The sequence below is a fragment of the Megalops cyprinoides genome, chromosome 6 (genome assembly GCF_013368585.1).
Source record: "Megalops cyprinoides isolate fMegCyp1 chromosome 6, fMegCyp1.pri, whole genome shotgun sequence".
Classification (NCBI taxonomy): Eukaryota; Metazoa; Chordata; class Actinopteri; order Elopiformes; family Megalopidae; genus Megalops; species Megalops cyprinoides.
The window spans coordinates 38976793-38995000 of NC_050588.1; the positions used below are offsets into that span (position 1 = coordinate 38976793).

At 45.8% G+C, this 18208-nt stretch overlaps 2 protein-coding genes across 2 annotated transcripts in view; one reads left to right on the forward strand and one right to left on the reverse strand.

Annotated features, from left to right (window-relative positions):
- Window positions 1–292: 292 nt before the first annotated feature.
- Window positions 293–8517, reverse strand: LOC118779480 (migration and invasion inhibitory protein). The gene is made up of 9 exons (XM_036531613.1): window positions 7860–8517; window positions 7255–7454; window positions 5610–5694; window positions 4107–4218; window positions 3316–3395; window positions 2919–3045; window positions 2733–2829; window positions 2009–2131; window positions 293–639 (listed from the first exon to the last, which is right to left on the reverse strand). The coding sequence occupies exons 1-9, from the start codon at window positions 8200–8202 to the stop codon at window positions 511–513; spliced, it is 1296 nt and encodes a 431-aa protein (XP_036387506.1). The 5' UTR covers window positions 8203–8517; the 3' UTR covers window positions 293–510.
- Window positions 8518–15050: 6533 nt separating this feature from the next.
- mmel1 (membrane metallo-endopeptidase-like 1) overlaps window positions 15051–18208 on the forward strand; it is a 14115-nt gene continuing 10957 nt past the window's right edge. Inside the window, exons 1-3 of the mRNA XM_036531630.1 lie at window positions 15051–15453; window positions 17690–17749; window positions 17929–18090. Of these exons, the coding sequence (XP_036387523.1) occupies window positions 15297–15453; window positions 17690–17749; window positions 17929–18090 (379 nt within the window). The 5' untranslated portion in view covers window positions 15051–15296. The remainder of the gene's footprint in view (window positions 15454–17689; window positions 17750–17928; window positions 18091–18208) is intronic.

The window sequence follows — 18208 nt, forward strand, 5'->3', positions numbered from 1 at the left end:
AGCAGGTCTTTGACATCTGCCTCCTCTGCTGAGAGCCACACGTTAAAGTGAGATAAAGTCTGCACGAAAAGGTTAAGCCATCGAAAGCTGTGAGTGAGCCACCCACACAGGCATCGCACAGCTACCTCAGAGTGTCTGAAGCACCGGCAGCATCAGGCAGCAGAGAGACTGGTCCAGTCCTAACACAGCATCAAAAGCTAACAAGAGCCAGCGACGGTCTCTGAACAAACTCACAGTGAGTCAAGCACAGACTGAGTCAAACTCACAGTGAGTGCAGACGCACAGCACACATCTGACATAATCTTGAGTGCGACAGTCCAGATTTGAAACCTGCGATATATCTAGAGTACTTCTTTCATGAGGTGTCCCATAATTCAGCTAATGTTCCAATAACTACCCCGCATGCAAGGTTTCAGTAGCATTATTAGCGAGTCCTCGCAGATGTTGTGGTTTGCAGTGTGTGGCTGGGTGAATCTCAGTTGGATGCCGCTTCACGGGTTTTTTGCTCTCTCAGTAAACCCAGTCGGTGGTGCTGGGCGGTTCTGTCCGGTCACCCTGGAGACGGGAGCGGGTTAAACGAGACACGCCCATCAGCTCCTCAGACCGCTGGCCCACCCTCCCTCTGGAGGTAGAGAGGTCCTGAAACACAGAGGCACACCTTCAGCCAGCTGCACGCACACGTACACACACACACACACACGAACCTCACTGAAACACATTCACACCTCACTAAAAAACAAATACCAGCAAATACACATATTCCATTATGACAGAAACTGATGCACGATCTGTACAAAGTCTCTCTCTCTCACACACACACATACAGATTCACTGTGGCTCACATATATTTGTAACCCTATACTTTCATCAAGTCAACAGTGAAATGAATCTAAACACAACACATGTCACTCAGTTAAAGTGATGCAGTTTTTTTTGGGCTGAAAATAAGCTGAGGACCACTGACTTAGTTCTGCACAAGAAAAACTGGAGCCAGCACTTATTAATGCCATAGCTTTTAACTGTTTGGATGTTTTAAAAAACAGTATTTTATCTTATTTATTTATTGCACAGGACATTAATTAATTAATTAATTAATTAATAATATAGTTACAAGGGAAAAAAATATTCATGAATTCACAACATTAAACTTAAGGAGTGCGTGGAAGCAGTGTAATTCTGTTTAGCTTTATGTCCTTCGATACAAGAAAATATTTTCACGCTGGAACCAAGCTGCGACCAAAGCACAAACAAGAAAGTGTGTCAGTGCTGCTAAGCACAGGGAAACGGTTAAAAATGTCACAGCACCAAAGCAAAGGTTACAGGGCACCGAGCCGTGCAGCGAAACACAGCTGAACATGCACTACACCTCCAGCTCCCTGCACTGGCCCTGAAACGGCACCTTCGCTGTAAAACAGAACATTCACTGCGTCTAGAGAACAGTTAAACTAGAAAAAAAAAACATGGTCAGATGCTGGCAAAAATGACAACATGAAGGTCAGGTATTAATTTAAACATTAAGATGACATTAAGATGTGGTATAAACATGGTAAGTGCTACTATTAAGATCTGCTGTTCTTTAATGTTAAGTGGTAATACTGAGATTAGACACATGTTAAAATGACATTAAGGTTAATGATACAGATTAAAAGATAAGACTGGGGTTATTTGATCTTTTTGCTGTCCCCTGACTGACCCCCTTTTGTGGCCAAGCAGTGACTCAGCCATGATTTCATCCACTGTCTGAGGGAAAACGGTGTCATTTCCACCCAAAGCTAAACCGTGCGGCTGACACCCCTGCATCTGCTGGGACCGCAGTGTAGCACAGTGGTAAGGAGCCGGGCTTGTAAAAGGTTGCTGGTTCAACTCCCTGCTAGGGCGCTGCTGCTGTACCCCTGGGCAAGGTACTTAACCCCGAATTGTCTCAGGAAAGATCCAGCTGTATAAGTGGAAGAAACTGGAGCTGTTGTAAGCGGCTCTGTTGAATGACAGTACTGTACTGTAATCTCACCTCGTTGGGCTGCGCAGACGGGACGGCTGCGGAGTGGACAGCGCTCACGCAGCTGCGCAGATCCAGGCTGCCGACCTGCGAGGCTGCGGCCGGGGGTCTGCCGGACCAGCCCGACAGACAGTGCTGCAAACACATAGAGCCACAGAGTCACTGCCTTGGCGTGTGCTCGGCGTTTCAGAGAACAGAGCCAGTTTTACACTCCAAATCCGCGTGAAATGAAGTCACCTGGCACGGATATCCAGTGCTGCTCAGGCATCACTACCTGCAGGTACGTACACAGCCACACCCCCACCTGCAGGTACGTACACAGCCACACCCCCACCTGCAGTACAAACACAGCCACACCCCCACCTGCAGGTACACAGCCACACCCCCACCTGCAGGTACAAACACAGCCACACCCCCACCTGCAGTACAAACACAGCCACACCCCCACCTGCAGGTACAAACACAGCCACACCCCCACCTGCAGGTACACAGCCACACCCCCACCTGCAGGTACAAACACAGCCACACCCCCACCTGCAGGTACAAACACAGCCACACCCCCACCTGCAGGTACGTACACAGCCACACCCCCACCTGCAGGTACAAACACAGCCACACCCCCACCTGCAGGTACAAACACAGTGTGTGAGGCGTGACCACGGTGCATGTCTCCCACGGCGGGCCTGGACACGGCGGTCTCAGGCTCCGCCCCCTGCCCTCGCCCGGGCGCACTCACCGAGGGCAGGCCCAGACTGTCGGAGGGGTCAAAGCTGCGCCGGCGGTGCGCTCTGTACCGGTACGCCGGCAGGAGTGTGGAGCGGGGGATGCTCACCCTGAGAGAGAGGGAACGCCTCAGTAACACACATTCTGTGTTAAAGCCAGACAGTGTGACGCCAGCTCTGAGACTCCGCTGCTGTGCTACCTGATGTAAGCTGGCTCTGATGCAGTGTGTGGGTGCTGAGATTTGGGAATCCTGCACACCGGGCAGGCGTTCTGAGGATCCAGAGGGACAGGGAACAGGCGGCTGTTGATTCGGTAGCAGAATGTGCCTATGGGAGAATGAGAGGCACACACAGTTTATGTCAGCGTAGCATTAGCGTTCAGCAGCCAAAGGTGCACAAAAATACACAGACATATGAGCTCAGTGAGTCCTGACCAACACACACACGTACAAACACACAGGCGCACATGCACACGCACACGCACACGCACACGCACACACACGTACAAACACACAGGCGCGCGCACACACACAGGCGCGTGCACACACACGCACGCACACACACGTACACACACACACACACACACACGGCTCATACACTGGTGTGTGTCCGGAGGGAGTTCTGGGTTCCTTTCTTCGGCGAGCAGCTCAGAGGGTGAAATATCATCTTCTGTGACTCTGTTTACAAAAACAGAAATATGGCAGCACATCCACACAGGTCATAAGCTAATACTACAGCTATTTTTCAAATGTAAAATTACAGCTCTTTCCACCTGCAACAGAACATTCTGCTTGCCCTAAAACTTTACTAGATAATTCCGTCAGATAATTCTGACAGAAACCGCTTTTAAAAGCGTTTGACTATAACACAGAAATGAAATTCAGCCACTCAAAATGACAGGGTACTCTGATTAGCCTTCACCTTCCCCCCCCCCCCCCCCCCCCCCCCCAAAAAAAAAAAAAAAAAACTGTTAATTGCTTGCCAATTTGTTAAAATTTTAACAGGATCCTTTTCTTGATCATTTACACCTTTTCAAATTTCAGCTCATGTCAACCAATATCAACTGAACAGGTTATCTGTTAATTGTTTAATCGTAATGGTCTGTCTTTGTACCTTGTGAACCAGCACCTGCTTGATTGGCTCCACCTGGTTGTGAGCTCAGGCTGGTTGTCCCTTTTTTGTTGTTTATTAAAAAAAAAAAATAAAACAACTATTGGCTATTTGAACGCTTGCTCTTTCTGTTACATTTTTGAGAGAGGTGTCAGCCAGCCTCTCCACAGGTACATTGGCTTTAGGGACAGTAGCGTGTAACGGTTTGAGAGGAAGGTTCTGGGGGGTGTGTCTGTGTGTGGGGCAGGGGGCGGTGGGGGTTTTTTTTTGGCTCTGACCCTTCGCGCTGGCTGTGGACACACTCCTCCTGGTTGACCTGGCGGAAGTTGCGCAGCTCAGTGAAAAACTGCTCGGAGCGCTCGGTCAGGGAGTTCTCCGCATCGAGCAGGCCTGGGGAGAGTCAGACACGAGTCATGTGTCACACGCGGGTTACACGAGTCACAGGAGGCACACGAGACACACGAGACACACGAGACACACGATTCAAAGCCGCCCGGGAAACACCACGGCATTGGACGGGAAAGACAGTTTCAGTGTGGGAATTCAGCTGGAATTCCTGCCCGAGGACACCTCACCCCTGACTGCACAATAAAAGGTAAAGACCTCAGTAAATGACTAACAGGTGGAAAAAACCTTTATTTAGCAACGGGAAAAGTTTACTGGAGATGACCTCGTGAGCGCTGTCATAAATGTCTTTCCCAGCATTCAAAACTACCCAGCATTCAGGAACAAGGAAGCTAAAGGCAGTTCTGCTCTTCCTTCACAGCTGTATAGCCCACTTACACTTAGCATTGTCATTTCCGGCTCACAGAACAGTCCAGAGTGCGGCTGACTGAGGGCTTTAAGCACTGCGTGTGGCCTTGTTCATGCCCCTGTGCCAGGACAGGAGACTGTTACTGGACTATGCAATGTCAGATTCTCTGTATTCCTGAGCACGACTGGAAAGCACTGAATGGCCACCTTTTTCAGGCTGTAGTGAATAAGCTGACTGGCAGATTTGTAGGAGGAACTTGCACACACCAAAGGTTTTGTAAAGAAGCAAAAACAAGCATGATGAGACATGCTGATTCACTGGAGAAATATGAATTAAATTAAATGGCTTAATTACAGTGACGCGTAGTGTTTATGTGCCAGAGGTCTTCCACTTCTACAGCTTGGCTCCCTAGGTTGCTATATCATTACAGTACTGTTTCAAATGACACTTTTGCATTTTATAAACGTGTTCTTTTTAGAGAGAGGAACAGCAGATGGTGGAAACAACTAACAACACCTGCCTGCTTGTGTATCTAAAAGTCTTGCTATGTAGTGACTAACTGTATGCCCTTCTAAACTGTACATAATACTCTTATTAGGAACAACATCAATACAATTTCTCATCTTTTGATTCATGTATTCTGCCATTCTCAATTTATACAGCCAAGGACAACTGTGGTGTATTCAATTTGCTAGGCCATTTGCCATGCAGTTTCCTCAATGAGGCTTGAAATAAAGTATGTTGCTGCCACAAAAAATATTACTGACAGATTGAACACAAGTAAATAAGTGCATACAGAAATATATAACTCTGAATTTCATTGAGTGTACAGACAGTGAGCTATGCATTTATTGGGTTCAATAAGAGTCTGTTCCAGCTCACATACCTTGTCATTACAGCAACCTTCCTTATTGTGCTTCTACTTTGGCATTAAATGTGACGGAAGTGGCCAGAATTCACGTTCTGGGTTCAGACTGAAACTCCAGGTTAAAGGTCCTGACTCCATGTGACTAAGCAGCTGCCGTACCTGCAATCCAGTCATATCCCAGCAGGGGGCGCAGGTGCTGACGATCCGCAAACTGGTCCTGGAATTTCACCCGTCCTGCTTCTCTCTGCCAACGCACAGAACCCAGGAGCAATCAGGAGATGTGTATGTATATACAGACACACATATACATGTACTTTTTTTTTTAGATTTCACATTTCAGTTACACTCCGTTTAGCTTTCAGATGAAAGTACTCTCATGGTTTCGAGCAGCCTGGTGCTTTCCCTGTCTCAAAACGGTTAGAGGTTTCTTAAGTCAAAGTGTCTTTTTTCACTTTCATCCACTGCTTCATTATTCCAAGTTAGACATGCAAAGGCTTTAGCTTTTCAATAGGCCTTTAAAAACCCCTGCCTGAATGAGATTAAAATGTCCCCAGAGAGTAAAAATACATTCCAAATTAGAGCTACAAATACATGCCACAATGTACTGTTTCATAGTCTGATCTACTTTTTTGTTGAGGCAGAGTTCATTAAAAAAAACACCCCGATTTTCTGTATTTCTAGGTAAAAAGTTCCTAGTTGAAATTCCAAGTAAACCTCTTGTGACTTGTTGACAATAGGGGTTGTTTGCTGATTCTGAATTTCCATCAAGGTGTGACTTCACGCCTTGTCCTGTTTCAGAGCTCTTGCACTGAACTGCAATTCAAAAGGTGTGCGTGACGAAACCAGTATCCTGTGGCTGTGAACACAAGTGATTACTACAGAACCACTGCTGCAGTCTTCTCTTCATGCTACCAGAGCTGTCCATACCATCGGAATTCAAGGTGCAGATGTCATCTCTGCAATGGAACAACGTCATTTCACATAAAGGGAAGAAGACAGAGAGCTGCAGAAGACCTGACAATTTCCCCGAAGATGCTGGTGAAGACCCACCGTCTTCTGGTGAAGGTCCTCAGTGCGTAAATAGGAAAGACAAAAAACCCCACGTAAACAGAAACTGTTTCAAACTAAACCGAAATGTAAAGATAAAATGCTCCACCAGTGAAGGAAACACAGTGAAGAGGAGATTTACAGATAGCTAAAGTGGCCTAGTTTGGGTCAACAGTAAACCACCAGGACATCCGTACGTGGCAGGCAGTGGCTTTGGTCATTTTCAAAAAAGAAGGTATGAGAAATTACGAAAAGTGGACTCCATGTGACAACACTCAGCACAATACAGCGTGTCCTGTAGGCTGACTGTTTTGCGACATAAACACTTTAAAATGCTTTCAAAGACTGAGCGTTAGAAAGCATCCAAACCAGGGCACGGACTGCAGCTTTTCTGAAGGACAACAGTGCACCCTACTGGTCACTGTTTGGTGACGCAGCCAGCCAAAAATGTGCATGCATGAGCTGCGTATCCCCATGAGTTTACACATTATTTTTGATGGCAAAGCTTTAGCAGCAAGTTGAGCCCAGACATTTTTCAAATGAAAACTATTCAATCAGTCCTAAGTAATATTTATCGTAACAGAGCATGCATCTGAAAAGTCAAAAAGAAACATCAGACCTACAGTAACATCTATCTGCTCATGGCCCTGACCTGCTCCTTGCCTCTCTGTCTCTCTTTCTCTCTCTCTCACCCCCTCCCCTCTCCTTCTCCCTCTCCCTCTCTCTCCCCTGCTTCCTCCCATCTTCCCCCACTTACCTGCTCCCTGTCCTGGTTGAGCAGGATGGGTCTGGGCCCCTGGGGGCCTGCCCTTTGGGCCTGTGCAGTGCGCCTGTTTCCATGGTCCTGCAGAAGCCCGCTGTATGCAGCGCCCCCTGCAGGCTGTGAGCCACGGCACGTGCTCTGCGGTGGAGGTGCGGAACTGCAGGCGCTGTCTGCGTCAGAGGCCGCTGCTTCCTCTGCAGGGACACAGTGACAGTGTGCTTCTGGCTTATTAGCTAAAGACTGGGAAACTCAATAAATCTCTCAGACTTGATCAAAGAGAGGTATTTCACAAAGGGCATATTGACTACAGCAGTTTGGTATAGTGATAAGGATCAGGGCACATAACTCCACAGCTTGCTAAATTCCCGGTGTACCACTGCTGCTGTACTCTCAGGCAAAGTACTTACCCTAAATCGTTTTGGTAAACATCTGGCTCTGTAAACGCACCACATGCACAAACTGTAAGGTGTGTACGATTATGTGGATTTGCAAAGCAAATGTAGCGTAAAATGACATAAAGAACAGTCGAAACAAAACATTTAATAAGATTAATAAGAGGGGGGTTCCATAAAAAGGGTCTATATATGGCGGTGACTTACCCTGGTCTCTCTCCGCGTTGAGCTGAGCTCTAGGCCTGCCCAGTGCAGCCCGGGCCGGGCCCAGCTCCACCCCGGGCACAGTCACCAATGACTCGGACACTCTCTCTCCCGGTTCGTCGCTGCTGAACGTCGCAGCTGTGGTTCCGTCACCGCCGGTGTCTGCCCCGGGTTCCTGCGCTACCGTTACCGGGGACACCGCAGCTCCACTACGCCCGGATGCACGCGTGGAAGGCGGAAAGGACCCCGCTGTGAGACTGTGCATCCTCTCCGTCTTATCCCTCAGCTGCTTCAGCAAATCTTTATTCCGCTCCCGCAGAGCATCTAACCTCTCAAACGAGGACATTTCCTCAGCTTTTGTTAGCAGGGTATACAAGGCAGAGTTAAGGCAAGTGATTCAAACTGGATCGTTGTTAAGATACCTACAACGTAGCTGACTGACTCCACTAAGCTACACTTAGCTTCAGCGATCTAACTAGTTGACAGCTTTCAAAGTAACTTCAGCTAACCTCAGGCGTGATCGGCGTTTAATTGGTAATGGTTAATAATCGTCGTTGCTAATGCTACGGTAGAGACGCTGCCTGTTAGGTAGCCAAACTAATGTTATGTTAACGTAAAGTGAAGTTAAATTAACGTTAGAGTAAACGCGACGTTTGATCAAACTTGTAGAGCAATGCTATCCAGCCAGGTACAGCAACTGTAACTAACGTTAAACTTCGCATAAACGGATCTAGCGTGTCCATAGTAACTTCTTGTTTGTATTGCTGATCTCACTGTTGCTAACGCTAATTGGTTCCTCGCCTTAAAAGAGCCTTAGAATGTACTTAATTTATCTTTTTAAATTGTTTCTGTTACTCGCTTGCCTTTAATTATAAAAATACTTTAGTTTCGCAGAATAACAGGGATTCATAACTTGTTTTTACCTCCATTATTGTAGGATGTATTTGCCGCTTCTGATTGGCTAGTAGGTCTGTTTACCCATAATGCACAAATACAACCATAGACATAGAATTTATAGCTCGGTTTTTTCTGGCTGTTGGGCCACGGATATTACAGACTAGAATAACGTTACAGCGATCGAAATTCAGTGGCGGCCCCAACAGGTATTTTTAAGAGCTTTCATTAAATGATCAGCGCTATAATCTCTTGAAGTACCCTGTACTTAAATTTAGTGAAACTATAACATGCAGTTATATATATATCTCACTCACCTGGAGGGCTGGGACTCACACGTCAGGCTGCTCTTTCTGGACTTTAGTTCTGCGCTTAATACCATCATCCCGCAGACACTAGCCAACAAACTGCTACTGTTGGGGTTGAAACCATCTATGTGTAACTGGGTATTGGACTTCTTGACAGGCAGACCACAGTTCGTGAAGATCCATGGCATCTCGTCCTCCACCATCGTACTCAACACCGGCTCCCCACAAGGGTGTGTCCTGAGCCCCCTCCTGTACACGCTACTCACGTATGATTGCTCTGCAAGGTACCCGGGCAATCAGATTGTAATGTTTGCGGATGACACGGTTGTTGTTGGTCTGATCTTCAACAACGACGAGTCTATGTATAGAAGGGAGGTAGAAGAACTCGTTGACTGGTGTGATGCAAACAACCTGTGCATCAATGCGGGGAAGACAAAAGAGATGGTGGTGGACTTTAGGAGGAGAGCTCACACCCCTCCTCCCCTCTTCATTGGAGGAGAAGCTGTGAAGCTGGTGAGCACAGCTGAATACTTGGGTCTGCATATATCCAATGACCTTACATGGGCCACAAACACAGCCAGCATCATTAAGAAGGCTCACCAACGCCTGTATTTTATGAGGAAGCTGAAGCAAGCCGGCCTCAGTGCTGCTGTGCTGACTTAATTTTACCGGTGTGTGGTGGAGAGCGTCCTGACATCCTCTAACCGATGTAAGTTGCTCTGGATAAGAGTGTCTGCTAAATGCCAATAATGTAAAATAATGTAACTATATACCCCTATATAGGCTTGAGTTTGTTTCATAAAAAATAATAAACTGATGATATGGCTTAGAAATATTTATAGCAATGCTTTAGAAAATATATTAAGTGTTGCCATTTTTATATATTGCAAAATATTTCTGCTTTGCATTCATGTATTTTAATTGTCTTTGCAATATATTCAAGACAGACAGTCTTTCTCATTATAAAATGGATTGCATGTCTAAAGAAGGTGAAATGATAGTGTTCTTGATACCAATAACAACGTTCATTATAACCAGCGATGAGTGAGAAGAGGGCAGCTGACATGAAATGGAGGCCTCCGAGACATCTATTCTGATGAAGCCAGAGTGTCCTGGAGATCTCCAACATTCATCATTTGGTTTGAGTTTGCTTCCCAAAACTCAAACCTCTCAGTGTGGGTTGTCAGTATCTCCTTTCATCCTCTTCCTGGAAAGGAAGTGACTGTTCCAGTAGAGTGGAACTCTGGAACGTTCACATTTTGTGAATGTTTTTACAGCCATAACCCAATTTGTGGCCATCAATAACCCATTCACTGCACATTCTCCCTGTTGTCTGACCTTAAATAAACCATAAAGCACAGCATTATGTCTCTGACCTGTGGTGTGCAGATGCTAACTAACGCTCTGCCTCTGAAATCAGATGCTAACTAACGCTCTGCCTCTGAAATCAGATGCTAACTAATGCTCTGCCTCTGAAATCAGATGCTAACTAACGCTCTGCCTCTGAAATCAGATGCTAACTAATGCTCTGCCTCTGAAATCAGATGCTAACTAACGCTCTGCCTTTGAAATCAGATGCTAACTAACGCTCTGCCTCTGAAATGTGGTTCAGGGACAAACCGGGTATGAGCATGTTTGTGCCGTCTCATTACGGGAGCAGCAAGTCAAGGTACACAGTGGGTATTCATCTGATTTTTTTTATGCACGCGCACACACACACAGTGCAATGTCTGATGTGCTCAGTGTGCTCACTGCAATGCTCAGTGAGTCCCCACCAACACACACACATGTACAAACACACGGACACACACACACACACACACACACACACTCCATTCTCCCTGCCTCGGTTCCTCTCCATTGCCATTCTTTTTATTATTACATAATTGATGTGTTTCACCACGGTGGCTCACAATGGTCACCATTTAATTCACCGTGGAACCATCTACACAGCTGGATGTAATGACTGATGACCTGACATCTCCTCTGGATTTCAGCAGATCCTTTGAAAGAGAGAATTAGGACATAGTATGAATGATGTGTAAGTGGTGTTTCACAAGGGAGAGAGGGTCAGTAGAGTATTGGACCCTGTGTCTTACATCCTTCTGGTAATTTCCTGAAACACACAGAAAGGAGTCTAAGAAGATGAAAGCACTGTAACAGGAAAGAGTCTTAACAAACAGGAAATTCTAACAAGAAACAGTCATCCAGGAAGGAGTCTAACAACGAGGAAACACCCAACCAAGAAGGAGTGTAACAAACAGGAAGGAGTCTAACAAGGAGTCTGACATGGCATAAAAAGGAAAGACCATGTAACAGGAAGGAGTTGACCTAAGACAGGAACCTATAAATGGGACAGCAAGTACGTCATCCTGCCATGTAATGGGTTGTTTGTAGGTATATTGCCATTTTCATACAGTCCTTTTCAGGGTGTCATACAGAAGAAAACACTATACTTAGAGGTCTGAATCCTCACAAATCGCTTTTGTCCGAGATACAGTATCTTCATTTAAACATACAGAATTAATACAGCTTAATATGGCTGAAAAATGCCTGGGGTGTCAGGGAATAATTTTCCATTTTTTATCTCAATTAACAATGGGTTTTAACTTTTTCATTTGTTCTGAAAAACATACACTGCCCAGTGCTATGGGGAAGTTCGGCTGTAAAAATGTACTGTAACAAATTAAGTTTTGATCAATTGAGAGTAAGTGCACCATTTTGCACTTTCTCTCTCATCTTTTGATGATTTTGACGTCATTGCAAGTCATCCGATGCTGCTGACACTACAATAAGGAACCGCAGAGGGAGGCTGCATGAAAGAAGACAGGCCTTCATTAGAAATAATGCCCTTTAGTCTGTGTGAGGCAATGTAGCCTCAGTCCTTAGCTGTAATTTGGTGTCATATTCACACCGGTACTTTGACTGGCAAAACTATTTTTGCATATAGGCATTTAGTGACCTTTTGACAGTGTGTGATTTGTACATGTGAGTGATTTGCTGTTTTTGTTGATATATACATTTTTTGTTGAGATATAACAGATCCCTGAACTCTTCAACAGCACTAGGCATCTGCCAAGTACATGTAACAACAAAAGGAAATATTAGGAACAGGCTGCAAAACATGTTGGAAATATTAAGTGGAAACACAGTTTGAACTGTTCAGGGTAAATGCACTTATGTTTGAGAATACAGTGTGCTTTTCTTTCATAGAAAACGTTTCCAACGTGTAAACATTTCCCGTAACAGCCTAATTAAAAAGCTTGCTGAGCTTGTTTTTCAAAGCCTATATTCGTTTAGATTGAAGCAGTTAGCCACAGACTAGTTGCAGCACAAATTTACACTGGCATATACAATGCACTGGTAATATATCTCTAATGGCTACATCGGTTTTTCCTGCAGTGGCACACAGTTAGGGACTCTTGCAGAATAAAATGAGGCATCATTACTGGACAGGAGGACAGCTATTTGAAAGAGAAAGCAGACATTATCTCAGCTAGATGATTTGCACTCATCTCCACCTCATTACACTACAGCATCGCATTGAATAACACACGGCCCTGTAATGATTCAGACATTGCACACACCAGACCACCACAATCCACATCTCAACAAAACGTAGGGTTAGCATTTACAATACAGCTATACGTTGTGGAGAGAGACAAAGGGTAGGAAAGAATGTTGTTATCATTTACCATAGTGTGACAGTAGATAATATTAACACCTGTTTAGTACACAACCAGTGATCATATCAACCATAACTAGAAATATACTAATATTCCTTGCTTCACATCCATTTTCCCTGACTATTTTACTTTAATATTGTGGAAGCAGAATATGGAAAATAAGAACAGTTGTTTGTACAGAAGAAGCTGCTTGATCTCTAACACAACCCAAATCTCTGCCAGCTGGTCTCCAAATATGGAGAAACTAACAAACAAACGAACAAAAAAGACTGACGATCTGGAGAGCCAGCCACTACTACCCATTAGAGTAAGAGTTCACCAAATGCACAGTCCCCTCTGCCAGTCAGTGTGGCCACGGCCAGGCAGCAGGGAAGAGGGGGTGAGGCCTGAACTGTTGGCCCATCACACGATCTGTCAGACGGCCTCTGCAGGAGGAGGACAGTATTACATCACAGCTGTTTCACTGATTTATAGACTAGGACTACTAACTTATAAATGAATGCTTTTATGGGCTGATAGTCTCAGAAGGTGTTAACTCTGGTGTATAAAGTTATACCCTGTCCTTGTATGGATAAGTGATTGCAGTTAAATATGAGGAGGCACAGTAGGGGAGATGGCACAGTAACATTATCCGTCTTAGGTCCCTGCAGATGCTGTCACACACTGTGGATCCCTTTCAAACAGGATCCTTCAGTGTTACATTTCTGGACAGCTTCCATCCTCCTTTAGAATGGGCTGGGAGTGAAAGAGCGCTAATGGAGCCCCTGTTAGGAGACAGAATCAGTGGTTCCGCCAGAAGGAGGGTACTGCATGGATAGGTGATTCTGCCCCTTCTCCCTCCGGTTGCCAGACACACAGTCATTACGGGGTTGCCAGATATGCTGCGAGGGGTTGCATATCCATATCCATATCCATATCCATATCCATATCCATGCGTGCACATTCATCAGGTTGATGGACAGCTGATCCATTCTCGGACATCGTTCATTCCCTGCTGTGGCAGCAGGCGGTGTAATAGAACAGCGGCAGGCTTCCCGGCACAGTGTCTGCCAGCCAAACAGAAAACACTGACCCTCTGTCCGCTCTCGCGCGTGTGGGAACGTATGTGGCAGGAAATTGCAACCTGCCACTGTGTCTGCCAATCAACAGAGGACTCACAACTGTGAGTAAGCAAGCACGCGTCATTGCAGAACTGCTGGGAGAGAACAACGTGCCAATATCATGCAGAGCTGCCTCTGTTTCCCCAGCTGACTGGTAATTCCACTTTTGCCTGAGTATTGTTGTTTCCACAAACTGCAAACACCACTGGTAATAAACCAAGTCTCACAGGATCTCGGAAACAGCATTTGAAATCACATGGTTTAAATCTCTTCACAGCGCGCCACTCTCGTTGTATAACGGCACAAATACAGCGCTCAGGAGAGAACTGAGGTATGGGGTAATGTTTGATTGACTGTGGGGTCAGGAAAGACAAAACATTCCACACGTCCCACGTGGGACTGCTGCAGTCCGTCTTCTATGTTCAGAGTTTTATGTTCTCCTTAACAGCAGCAGTTGTGTCGTGATCTTTGCAGCATGAATTACTCCCATTTGTTGCTCTTGGTTGCAATGTTTCATGGAGAGTAATCTTTGAAATGATGTCACAACAAAACAAAGCAGCAAAGTGTGTATTGAAATAAAATGTAATGTGTTCTTGTCAGCATTGGTACTCAGGGGCGGCGCCAGAGATTTTTCTTTTGCTGGTGCTATGGGGTTGCTTGACTTTTCAGCGAGGGTGCTCTGAAATTTAGGGTTTCCCATTAATGTGCCGGTCGCCACAGTTTAATAATCTACTGCAACTCCCCCCGACACGCGCACTTACGCAGTACCCGCTCCGCGACAGTTACAATGCCATCCTAGGGGTAGCTACAGCACCCCCAAGCCCCTCCCTGGCGCTGCCCATGTATGGTACTTGGATGAGATGGTGTAACTCTTCGGTTTAAACTAAAACGGAGTGATCCGATGCGCCAGAATGTCTCCGAGGGTGCCAAGTCTCATAAATACACGTCTTGCGTGTGTTCAGGTACATCCTGTAGCATCCGCGACCGCGCCCAGTGGTTGACAGAGTTCCATTTCCCCCAGGGTGTCTAATAGCTGCTAACTGCACCGCAAAGCGTCAGTTTGCTCGCCACGGACGAGAGCGCGGCGGCAAACATCCGGTCAGCTGGAGAGCAGGTTCGCGGCTGCGGGGCTGGCGCTGGGCTCGGTGTCACACCAGCATGCGCTGCCGGGTGGAAGCCTCGGTTATAACGACACGGACGAGCACACGCACCGCTGTCCGTGAGGTCGATTGCTCTCCCTGGGCGACGAGTACAAGTCGATAACCATTCGGGTTCTGTACTCTGCGCTTTAGTTTTTACAGACAAACATCCTGTGAAGAACAGCTTGTATGCTAGAGACCTTTACCTTATTCTTTTGCTGTCAGTCACATACTAGACCACGCAGCCTGTTGCGCACACACAGACTCAGACTGTTACAACACATCCAGAAAAAAACTTTGTTAATCACCGAGAATGGGCAAATCTGAAAGTCAGATGGACATTGTGGATAAGTCTACCACACCGGGGAAGCGCCGCTGGACCGTGGTGGAGATCGGACTCTCCGTGCTGCTGTTGCTGGTCAGCTGCGCGCTGGCCGGACTCGTGGTGGTGTACACCTCCTCTTTGAAAGGTAAGACCCAGGGGCCACAGCACCTCCACTGATATGGAGATAATATCTGATAATCAGATAAGACTTACTTCTGTCATTTCCTCATCGGTATCCTCTAAGAGGAGAAGATTAAATCTGCACGTCACAGGGATCCAACAAAATTGTGGCAATGATCATTAGCGGAATAGTTTGCATTGGGGTTGAGGGTGAAATCTCTTTATTATAGTTATACATAAAAGAATGGTTCGTTTTTGCGCGATACACATCAAATCATCAAAAATAATTTTGATAATTATTTACCCTGGCTTAAACATTTTCAGATGAAGGACGCAGAGAGTTAATGTGCTTATCAAATATCCATTTTGACGTAATATCAACGCTTTTAATTACATCTTTTTGGTTATATTATAATCAAAACATGCAATGATCAATAGGCTACTGTTGATCAAGAATGTATTATGTCATAGTGACATAAATACAGAGGGAGGATAGGTAAAAGGCAATCAAATACGATTTCCCGTAGAGTATATTCCTTATATAAGAACGTAATATATGAGTTGGCGGCAGTGTAGCGTAGTGGTAAGGAGCAGGGTTCATAACCGAACATATGCTAGTTCGATTCCCCGCTGAGGCACTGCTGCTGTACCCTTGGGCAAGGTACTTAACCCAGGATTACCTCAGTAAATATCCAGCTGTTCGAGTTGATAACATGTCAAAATTTTAACCCATGTAAGTCACTCTGGGTAACAGTGTCTACTCAATGACTATAATGTAATCTATACGTAAGCCATCTTGGTGGTTCGAAGGGCGTGAGTATAATTCTTTCTTTGAGAACTTTGATTTAATTCTTAAAGCGCTACTATTAATTTGTTCAGTTTTTTAAATGAACACTTCTGCAGAACACAATCGCTCGCCGAGACACCTGCACACCCAGTGCCAGTCAGATACAAGAGGAGTCATTGATTTTATTGGTATTGAAATCAAGTTCAGCAGGTTTTTTTTTTAACATTGCCGTTGGAGGTTACCTGGGATACCTCAATATGTAGTTCATCATATCAGTAAGTCATGCAGTTTATTGCCCGATTGAACTGCGAGAAAACAAACCCAAAATATTGACTTTCTCCACCTACGGCTACATCATATTTAATAAAATATGACAGGTAAAGTTTGATTATGCAGAAATTTTAAATTGATTAATTTGGCAGACGCATATGCAGAGCGACTTACAAGAAGTGTTTGCAAATATCTGCATATGCTGAATTATTTGTGCCATCCTTGAAATTTAATGCATAAAGACAGAGAGACCGCATCTATATTTGATTTTTATTGTTACACAACTTCAGTAACAGACTATAGGTCTAATAGAACAGGGCGAATATTCATGAAATATAATCATTAATACTAATTTTGACACGAAATATGGGAAGGCATCTAAAATTGTAAGCATCTATCGGGAAACATATCGGGAGTCACTGGAAATATAATTGAACTAATACCTTATTTCGTGACGTCAGCGATGCAGATGGTCCTTTAACAAGTATAGAGAATCCTCGTACTTTAGAAATAAAGCCTATTCGCACCTCCTGATATCCCCGCGCTGTGCAGCAGTATTTAATGTACTTTTGCCCAGTCTTCAGAGTTTGCCTATGACAACTTCACCAACGTGTAAAGCACAGCTGTAGTAGCCAAACAGAACGCAATCGTATTATAGAATCAAGCAGAATTTGGCCCACGATTTTTGAGGCACACTTTTGTTTGTAAAACCATACTTTAGGTTTTTATACAGACCATTTTATAATGAGGTACAGTGAAGGAATAGGTGTAGGACAGGTACTTTCAAAAAGAAGGCAGAATGGCAACTGCTGGCTCGTGCCCAACCAAGGGGGTCACCCCCGCGTGCTCCCCGTGGCTAAATCCCGTCTGCTGTCTCAGCAACACTGGCAGACAGTGAGAAACCAGCGACATGTCTGACACAGCCTGTGAGTCAGAACGTCAACCAAAAGTCCTAGAACAGCGGCACCTGTGGAAGAAGAAGTGTCCTCCTCATAGGGGCCACTAGAGGGCGCTTCCTCGATCTCAGCGCAAAGAGGTACCATTCTGCTGTCCACCATGCCATGTAAGCTCGGTGCTTTGGGCGAAAAAGTGACCAACTGTTTTCAGAGGTCTGTATCTGAATGTTCCAAATGCATCCCAAATGTTCAGACAAGTGATGAGTTGAATTTTCTGTGTGTTGTCTCTCTGTGGCTTGTCCTTTCAGGGTCATTGCATCGCCGCAGTGTCAACAATATGTGTGTCACCCCAGAGTGTGTAACTGCGGGTGAGTGTCATGAGCAACTCTGATATTCTCACAGAGGCTTCCAGTTGTCCCTGCTTTCCCTCTGCCATGTGTCAGCACGTAAGGACGACACGACAAACCATCCAACCGTATCCCATCATGCCGTTCACCGCCTTCACCTCCCATCTAACCAAACCTCCTCCTCCCTGCTCGCTGTCCAGCCTCCAGGCTGCTCCGGAACATGGACCCAGCCGCCGACCCGTGCCAGAACTTCTACCAGTACGCGTGCGGGGGCTGGCTGGCCCGGCAGGTCATCCCGGACCCCAGCTCCCGGTACAGTGTGTTCGACATCCTGCGGGACGAGCTGGAGGTGGTGCTGAAGGGTGAGTCAGTGTTACAGCCCCGAGAGTCCCCCCCCCCCCGTGCTGACCGGTCTGTGCGCTGTCTGCACCCCCCACGCTGACCGGTCTGTGCGCTGTCCGCGTTTCTGAATCTTTCAGG